The 10514-nt window shown below is 35.7% G+C and overlaps 1 protein-coding gene across 1 annotated transcript; it reads left to right on the forward strand.

Annotated features, from left to right (window-relative positions):
- The first annotated feature begins 4376 nt into the window (after nucleotides 1-4376).
- Nucleotides 4377-5400, forward strand: LOC144557115 (uncharacterized). The gene is made up of 2 exons (XM_078305649.1): nucleotides 4377-5219; nucleotides 5257-5400. The coding sequence occupies exons 1-2, from the start codon at nucleotides 4377-4379 to the stop codon at nucleotides 5398-5400; spliced, it is 987 nt and encodes a 328-aa protein (XP_078161775.1).
- The last annotated feature ends 5114 nt before the right edge of the window (nucleotides 5401-10514 follow it).

Genomic DNA, 10514 nt, shown 5'->3' on the forward strand with positions numbered 1-10514 from the left:
CGAAATTTTTAAATATACCATACCCAAAAAAAAACCAAATAACCACGTTTTCTGAAAAATTCGAATTTTGACATGGCCGCATCCCGTAGGTGCGGCCACTTTTATGGGAATTGCATCTTTGAGATGCGAACCATAAATAGGGGGCCGCATCCCCTATTTTTTTCCTTCTCCTGTGGCAGTTCAATCTGAAGGAAACAGAAAAAGAGGGGTGGCCTCATCTAGGGGATGCGGCCCCCTATTTATGGTCTGCATCTCCTACATGCGGCCCCCAGAAAAGTGGCTGTACCTAGGGGATGCAGCCGTGTCAAAATTCAAATTTTTCAGAAAACGTGGTTATTTGATTTTTTTTTTTTTTTTTTTTTTTGGAATATGGTATTCAAAATTATGGTCATGTTGAATGGTTTGAATTGATTGTTTAGACTTTAAAAACTTAAAAAATTTAGAGTATAATTCGTGTCGCCAAAAAAGAATGTAAGTTGACCCCTCCTCGTTTTAAAATCCTACTTTTATGATTCGCTATTTTTAATTTTTTTTGTAAACGATAACAAAAATAAAGCATTGCATACTCAACTAATAAATCACATGGCCTCAACTACGGTTCACATATATTTTTAACTAATCCTCCCTACTAAATAGCACGTTGAAAATTTTGGGCTCCAAGCACCTATTCACTCATATCAAATTTCAGCCATTGATTCTCTGAATCTCAGCCACTGATCAAAATTTATCTCAATCTCAGCCTTTAATAAATAATTTTGATTTTATACATATGTTTCATGTTGTCAAGCGTGTAGAAATCTAAATTTAATTAACGACATATCCATTACATGAAAAGCCACAGGCACATAGAAGAACACCACGCGTTTTCCTTTGCCTTCTCCACGCGACCACACGTTTTCTTCCGAATTCGCATCCTCTGAGATATCTCGTATTTTGTGTGACTTTTTCGGAAAATCTCAACCGTTCAAAGACGTTCTGCACAATTCGCAAAGCTCAAGCAATACTGGCCCCCGCGCTATCCTCGAATAGAAACCGGACATGTAGGTCACGCAAATACGAGATATATCAGGGGATCCGCACTCTTTTCTTCGGACGCTTTCCCTTTTTTTTTTAGTTTTTTTTCCGATGACGCCATAGAACAAAGGCGGTTCTTCGATCTCCACGCGTTTTGCTTTTTTTTTTGGCTTCCCGACTCCCTCACAATGCCACGTAGGAGAAAGATATTGGAATAATGAAAACAAAGGGCCAAGTGAACAATGAATCCTTTATTATTTTTTGTGATCCGAACTTTACACAAATATTTTGCTACCTCAGAAAACAAAGATTGCTATAAAATTTTAGCTTGCTATGAATATTGGCTATTAAATATTCTCATAAATCAAATTCTACGTGCATCTCAGAAACAAATTCCTCACCTCAGACACATTATACTAAAAAAAAATCAATAATTAATTTTGACTATCTCATCAGATGAAAGTAAGTTGAGAATATTACTTTTTTTTTTGTAGATTGCAAAAATGTTAATAAAACAAAAAAGTAAAGAACTTGAAAAGATAGCCACAACAAAATAACTAAAAGAATGGAATGCGATTATGGTACTATGCATATCACGATTTTGTTAGTGATACGGATTAATATTTTCATTTTCAAAATTCTAATAGTTAATCCGAACCGTTCAACACAACTCCATATAAAATATATATGCTGATTGAATTTCATATTTTTTTTAAATTTTTTTTCACTATTTTTAAAGATAGGTAGAAAATCATTGTTTTTGGATAGTTCAGAATTTTCAGATCAAGTGATTTTCTACCTATCTTAAAATAGTAAAAAGATCCTAAAAAATATAAAATCTGGTCTACAAATACATATTCATATGAGAACTAAAATCTAAAATATTAAGTTCGTTTTATTTTGTCAAACTAGATGTCTTGAACTATTATCTTTAATATTTCTTGAAAGTAATCAAAACAAATTTTTATATTAATTCTATTTAAAAAAAATTATCAAAACAAATTTTCTATCTCCACAGCAGCGCGTGGGCACTTAACTAGTATTGTAAAAGTTGGAATTTGGAAAGGATTTCTGAAACTTCACAGCGGCTTTTATTTGGAAGTTTCATGAAATAATTATATATAATTAATAACATTGTTTCAACTAATATTTTACCAAAATTAATCTACCGAATAGTGCAAGAATAGCATTATTCGCTTGTTCAGCATTTATTATTCAAATAGAACTATTTTATGACTGTTAAAAACCACTGAATTATAACTTTGCGGCAGTTAGGTCATCTCATAAAAAGAGAAACAAAAATTGTAATGCTACAAATATTTTCGTGGAAGAGCAACTTTGATGTTGACGAGAACAATTCATTTGATGACACTAACAACTTTATAATGTATCTGGCTAGTATAATATCAGTATCATTTCAGTCTATATAATATTAGTTTCAAAACCTATCAAATTAAGTTAAAAAAGTGATTCATATAGCTCAAACTGATCTATTTCTTTAGTTGCATGTTTATATGTAAAATTTATTTAGTATCAAATTAAGCAGTTAAATGTGAAAAATTTAAAATTAATTTTAATACATTTATTTTTTAATATTTTTGACCGTTTGACTTAATAGTAAAATAACTCAAAAGAAGTGGGTTTATCTAGTTCAGACTAGAACCATGCAAATATGCAATCCTCATCCCAATGGATGCGGTCCGCATCCTTTTTCCCTATGCCCAAATCTAATTAACCTTTTTAAAATTCCATTGTGTTCCACTTTTTAAAATAACCCAATTTGTTCCATATTATTCTAATTAACCAATTTATGCCAAATCTATTACACTTTTTAAAGTTTCATTTTGTTCCATATTAATCTAATTAACCTTTATGCGTTTGAATGCACTAGAGAATAGCGAGAATAGCTACTGTTGAGAATAGTAGATTAAGAACAGCGAGAACAGCTACTATTTAAGAATAGCGCTAACTCAAAGCTATTCGGAAGTTGTTTGGATTGAACATTTTAGAATAGCGAGAACAACGATTGAACATTTGAGACAGTAGTTTGCTATTCCATGTTTTTATAGGAATAGCGAGAACAGCGAGAACAGCGCTATTCTCGCTGTTCCTGAGTACGTTTGGATGGATGAGAATAGCGCTGTTCTCGCTATTCTCCCTACATCCAAATGAACAACTTTGACAAATGATTTTCAGTTTTTCACACTTATAAATCCACCATTGTTAAATAATTGAACTTGTGCCGTAGAACAAGCAGATTAAAATGACTGCCGAGAACTTGAAATTCGGATGTCTAAATAATCCAATTAGTTTGAGTTCGGACCATCTAATCTTTTTATGGCACAAATATAAAAAAATAACCAATTTCTGGTGTGCCCATTCAAACTTTCAAAATAGCCAATTTTCCCATTAACACATCATAATAGTCAATTTTCCCATATAAACTTAAATTTCTTTTATTTTACTTTTTATTTAATTATTTTAATAAATGAATTGACAAATATACCCTTCTATTTTAAATGGTGGGTCTTTTAACTCAATTGAATAAGAAATAAACCAAGCTTGAACTGTAGCCATGGCTAACGGGTCCGAATTTGGTTATTGGATCCTATTTTATTTTGAAGACCAAAAGAGTTTATCGAAATGAAACACCTTAGATAGAGATTTTGGATAGTTCTGAATGTTGTGATGGTTGAAATTCAGTCATGATGGTTTATCAAAACATGGCTGGAATCCATAAAATGACCAAAGCAAATTTCAATCAATCAGAGAGGCTCTTCTTACTGTCAATAAGATTGCCCAATAAAAAAATAATTTTAGGTCTTCTTATCTAGGTCCAGGGCCTTTCTTAAAGTAGGGACGAGTTTACTGCTAAGGAATTGTTGGGATTACAAGCAGATATGGTTGGATCCGTATCAAATCAAAGAAGAATACAGGAAATAACAGAAGGCAATTCTAAGGATCTCTCTTGGCTGCCTTTCCATCTCTGGAAGATTACGTAGAGATAGTAAAATAATTGTATTCTTTCCTTTCCTAAATATAGCTGATTGTAATTGATTTGGTTAGCTGTACCATCTATCTTAAAATGATTATAAAAGGGCATGTGTAGCCGTGTATGAAAATGAGAAATTGTAATACTATATTTTCAATAGAAATAAAAGACAGGGAGGGTTGGTGGGGAGTGCTGTGTTCTATTTTTGAGATTTAATCTATTTTGACATGGTATCAGAGCTCAGTTTGATCCTGGTCGTATAGCTGAAAGAACCTATTTCTTCTCCTCTGCTTATTAAAAAAAAAAACCCCCGTGGTTCTTTCTGCTATCCAACTAAGGGTGAATTTGGACCTCTGTATTTCACCTAACCATGACGAGCTCACCACCTGAGACCTCTAGAATGAGTGAGGCAGCTGAGTCAAGCGTAACAACTGCCTTGCTAGAAAAATTAACCCACCTAGTCAGTCTACAACAATCCCAAATACTTGCCTTACAGCAACCTCCTATACCACAAACTTCTTTCATGGCTATTGAAGGTCCAGTACATCCAAACCCTATTGATGTGAAGTTCGACGGCACCAATTATGGTCTATGGTCCCAAAGCGTTGAATTGTATGTCAAAGGCAAAGAACGGATGAGACATATCACGGGAGTTCCACCACCACCTCCTATGACGGATCCTCTATATCGCAAATGGGAGATTGATGACACGGTTGTAAAAGGTTGGTTGATAAATTCTCTCGAGACAAGATTGCGAGGGAGTTTCATCAGAAATCCGAGGGCAAAAGATGTATGGGATGCGGTGGCCACAACCTTCTATGACGGCAACGATGCTGCTCAAGTGTTTGCATTAAATAGAAGGGTGAGTCGTATCAAACAGATGGGAAAAACTGTCGAGGAATACTATAATGAGCTGCAGGAACTATGGCAAGAAATAGATTTTAGGCGCCCAAATCCCATGGTGTATCCTGAGGAGATCGAAAAATTCAGCAAGTTTGTTGAAGAAATGAGGGTCTACATGTTTTTAGATGGCCTTGAAGACAAATTTGACCGAGTACGAGCAGATGTTGTGCACATGACCCCCTTTCCTACAGTGGCACAAGCCTATGCACGAGTGAGACAAGAGGCAACTCGACAAGGCATCATGATGAAAGGAGATGAAGGTTCTTACCAATCTGTGGCAATGGTGTCTAAGGGATACAAACAACCCGAGGTAAAACTAACTCTGAATAAAAATTCCTTTAATCAAGATGGAAAACAGGGATGTACTCATTGCGGAGGCTCTAAGCACACGAGGGAAAATTGCTTCAAGCTCGTGGGGTTTCCAGATTGGTGGATTGAAAGAAAGAAGAAACAACAAGAAGGAAGAAGGAAGGGTGCAGTACATGCCGTAACAACAGGGGCTGTGGGAGACTATGCCGAATACCAAGAGCAGAGATTTGGACCGGGTCAGCGACTGGAACCGATCCATGGTGGGGCACTCCACACTCCTGCGCAAACAGGTGCTGGTGCAGCAAATGCAATGTTCACACATGGTAAGGCGGTACAGGATACCGAACTAACAGCCAACCAAGCCGATTCTGGAATTGTAGGTAATGAGCATATTAAAGGTAAACATTATAACCCTAAAGGTATGTCTGTCTCAAAAATTCAATATATGAATAAAGAAAGACCACAATGGGTAATCGATTCCGGAGCAACGGACCATATGACCCATTCTGAAAATGATTTATTTTCTCTGTCAAAACCTTGCAAAACCGGAATTATAAATGCCAATGGAGATACCTTCCCAGTTAAAGGAATGGGAAATGCACCAGTATCCGAAACAGTAACCTTAAAGGATACTTTATTGGTCCCATCATTGACTACAAGACTAATCTCGGTTGGTAAAATCACAGAAGATTTAAATTGTGCAGTGTTAATGTTCCCTAATTTCTGCATTTTTCAGGATATCCTAACACGGGAAATAATTGGGCGTGGTTCTAAACGAGAAGGATTGTATTACTTCGACAACTCAGTTCTGGGGAATGCATATTCTGCGAGAAGTGATCTTGTGAACTCAAAGAAAGAAGTTTGGTTATGGCATAAAAGACTCGGACACCCATCTTTTGGGTACATGAAAAAAATGTCTCCTACTTTATTTTTGGGTTTAGAAAATGAAAACTTTATTTGTGAAACTTGTATTAAGGCAAAAAGCCACCGTACTACCTATCATTCTAGCACCAATAAATGCATGTATCCATTTGATCTAGTTCATACTGACGTATGGGGTCCGTCCCCGGTTATTTCTAAGTCTGGATGCAAATGGTTTGTCCTTTTTACTGATGATTGCACGAGAATGACATGGCTTTATTTGCTAAAAAATAAGGATGAGGTGACAAATATTTTTCAAATATTTCACACAATGGTTAAAACTCAATTTGGAAAGGAAATTAAAATGGTAAGAAGTGATAATGGGAAAGAATATATCAATCGAAATCTACAGGATTTTTTCATTAAAAATGGGATTATTCACGAAACATCGTGCGTGGGAACACCACAACAAAATGGAATTGCTGAAAGAAAAAATAGGCAAATTCTTGAAACTGCAAGGTCCCTATTATTCGAAAATCATGTTCCACAAATTTTTTGGGACAATGCCGTATCCACCGCTGTGTATCTGATAAACCGAATTCCATCTAAAACAAATGATTTTAAATCCCCACTTCAAACTCTTTCTACCCATATCAATATACCCTCATATTTAAACCTTTCACCAAAAATATTTGGTTGCACAACCTACATGCATGTCCAGAAAAAATTTCGTTCTAAAATTGAACCTTGTGCAGAAAAATGTGTGTTCTTGGGTTTTGGTTCGCACCAAAAAGGGTATAAGTGCTACAACCCGAAAAATAAAAGATTCTACACAACCATGGATGTGACATTTGTTGAAAATGAACCATTCTTTCTGAATACCCATGCTCATGTTCAGGGGGAGACACGGTATGAACCTGAACCTGTGTCTTCAGATTATTTCAATTTTTTGATTCCTAATCATGAAAGCCCGGATGTACAAAGCCCAGGTATAGGAGAAAACTCTGGCCCAGGTAACAATAATTCGAGTCAAAATAATGAGGAGGCTATGTTTGAAACTTTGACCGAAAAAATTGATGAGCAGTTAAACATGAAGTCGGCTCAGGCCGAAATATCCAGAGAAGAGAGTTTAGAGGTACCATTCTGGATTGAAGCACATGTGAATGAAGAGGAAGTAATACAATCCGACTCACCACATGGCCCGGATTCTCCCGAGGATATTCCTGAGGTAAGTTCTCTGAACCAGAATCTCAATTTTCAATTTAGATTACCCCCTAGAACTAACCGTGGTATTCCACCAAAAAGATATATTCCTGAAGAAGGAACAAGCCGAGTAGTAAAATATCCAATTGCAAATTGTACACAAGGCAACCATTTTTCTGAACCTTTAAAGAACTTTGTTTTCCAAGTTTCATCTACTATTGTGCCGAATAAAGTAGAGGAAGCTATTCATGACCAAAAGTGGGTGGATGCAATGAAATCAGAAATGGACGCACTTGAAAAGAACCATACCTGGAGATTGGTGAATCTTCCAGAAGGTAAGAAAACTGTTGGGTGCAAGTGGGTCTATTCTATAAAATACAATGAGAAAGGGGACATTGAAAGGTATAAGGCACGACTGGTAGCAAAAGGGTATACGCAAACTTATGGGATAGACTTTCAGGAAACTTTCTCACCAGTTGCAAAACTAAATACTGTACGAGTCTTGTTATCACTTGCAGCAAACTTTGACTGGCCACTACACCAATTTGACGTAAATAATGCATTTCTGCATGGCGACCTCAAAGAAGAGATCTATATGGATGTCCCGCCAGGGTATCAATGTGACGGAAAAAAGGTGTGCAAATTAGAGAGATCACTGTACGGTCTGAAACAATCTCCGAGAGCATGGTTCGGAAGGTTTTGTAGTGCAATGAAGGGGAATGGATACAATCAAAGCAACTCCGATCATACGCTATTCTACAAACAGAACCAAGGTAAAATTACTATATTAATCATATATGTGGATGATATGATTATTACAGGAAATAATCACGAGGAAATAAAAATGCTTGAAAGGAAGTTGTCAACTGAGTTTGAAATGAAGAATCTAGGGGGCCTGAAGTATTTCTTGGGGATTGAAGTGGCAAGAAACCAAAATAGCATTTTTTTGTGTCAAAGAAAATACGTGCTTGATTTGCTTGCTGAAGTTGGAATGCTAGAATGCAAGCCTGCAGATACACCAGTAATGCAAAATCAAAAATTGGGGACTAATTCGAACCAGGATCCTACTGACAAAGAGAAGTACCAAAGGTTAGTGGGAAAATTGATCTATTTATCTCATACTAGACCTGACATTGCTTATGCAGTAAGTGTTGTTAGTCAGTTTATGCACTCGCCTAATATTGAACATATGGAGGCCGTAATGAGAATCCTGAGATATCTAAAGGGGGCTCCTGGCAGGGGGCTCATATTTCGGAAAAATGGGAATATTGATGTACAAGGATACACTGATGCAGACTGGGCAGGATGCATAGACGATCGCAAGTCAACTGCTGGTTACTTTACTTTTGTGGGAGGCAATCTGGTCACGTGGAGGAGTAAGAAACAAAATGTCATTGCATTATCTAGCGCAGAGGCAGAATTTAGAGGAATGGTTAAAGGGATCTGTGAACTCCTGTGGATAAGGAAAATACTGACAGAACTGGGATTCGAACCAAAAGGTGCAATGAAGCTATTTTGTGATAACAAGGCTGCAATAGATATTTCCCATAATCCAGTGCAGCATGATAGGACCAAACATGTTGAGGTGGATCGACACTTCATCAGGGAGAAAATTGATTCCAAGATACTTGAAATTCCGTTTGTAAGGTCAGGTGACCAAATTGCAGATATGCTAACTAAAGCTGTGGCAAGTAAAGTGTTCAACGAATTTCTTGACAAACTAGGTATGATCGATATCTACACATTCGCTTGAGGGGGAGTGTTGGGATTACAAGCAGATATGGTTGGATCCGTATCAAATCAAAGAAGAATACAGGAAATAACAGAAGGCAATTCTAAGGATCTCTCTTGGCTACCTTTCCATCTCTGGAAGATTACGTAGAGATAGTAAAATAATTGTATTATTTCCTTTCCTAAATATAGCTGATTGTAATTGATTTGGTTAGCTGTACCATCTATCTTAAAATGATTATAAAAGGGCATGTGTAGCCGTGTATGAAAATGAGAAATTGTAATACTATATTTTCAATAGAAATAAAAGACAGGGAGGGTTGGTGGGGAGTGCTGTGTTCTATTTTTGAGATTTAATCTATTTTGACAGGAATTGAGTAGACTATTGGATTAGACAAAAGGAAAGAAACTGGAGCAGTCCAACCTTGAATTAAATTGCGAGAAGGGCAAAAGAATGTCAGGTAAATAAGACAGATTACATTGCAAGTTGCATTGTTTGATATATTTCAAGGAGTGAGTCTATGGTACTATGCATATTACGATTTATTACTGTGCTACAGCTCTATATTTGAGTTTTCAAATTCTAACGGTCGATCCGAACCGTTCATCTTGTTCTCCATATTAATATGTATTTGGAGACCAAATTTTACATTTTTTGAAATTTTTTTACTATTTTTTTAGATTTATTGAAAATCACTGTTTTTGGATGGTCCAGAATTTTCAGATCAAGTGATTTTCTAAATATCTAAAAAAATAGTAAAAAAATTTCAAAAAAATGTAAAATTTGGTCTTCAAACACATATTAATATGGAGAACAAGATGAACGGTTCGGATCGACTGTTAGGATTTGAAAACTCGAATATAGAGCCGTAGCACAGTAACAACCCGTGATATGCATAGTACCATAGACTCACTCTATTTCAAGTATAACTATATCCCTCTTTTCTTGAATTTCATTTTCACATTTTTGATATTCGCTCCTCACTAGAGCAAAGCTTGCTAATGAGCAGGACTTACACAAGTCCAAAAAAGCGAATGTTAGATCAATGCATCCCTCTTTTTCCATTATTTTATTAAATTTTGATATAATTTTTTTCGATAACATTCAAAATTTAGACTAGTTTAATCCGCATATTTCATCCAGTTTTTATTGATGCAAAATAATATAAGAACTTTCTGATCTATTATTTGAATTTCTTTTATACACATTGTCAGAAACTTAAATTTTATGATTAAGACATAATAATCCTTTTTTTATGAAATCAGTGAATAAGAGTGAGATGAGAACATTCATAGTTAAAATCATTAAAAATTGAAACCACAGTGGCATGATTGACAAATACTTAAAACTATACAATTATTGGCCTTGAACAAGGGTACGTATAACAGTACCCATCCCAAAAATTATGAACTGGTAGTACCTTACGTCATGGTGAATACACCATACTGACTCCATCAAATTAAATAGCTAACTTAAAAATGTATACGCCGATAATCCCTA

This window comes from Carex rostrata, chromosome 7 (genome assembly GCF_964058835.1).
Source record: "Carex rostrata chromosome 7, lpCarRost1.2, whole genome shotgun sequence".
NCBI lineage: Eukaryota > Viridiplantae > Streptophyta > Magnoliopsida > Poales > Cyperaceae > Carex > Carex rostrata.

Bases quoted from the DNA above. Each gene is read 5' to 3' on its own strand.
- LOC144557115 (XM_078305649.1), top strand. From the start codon at position 4,377: ATGACGAGCTCACCACCTGAGACCTCTAGAATGAGTGAGGCAGCTGAG. The intron at 5,220-5,256 runs GTAAAACTAACT...CCTTTAATCAAG, and splicing joins AGGGATACAAACAACCCGAG to ATGGAAAACAGGGATGTACT.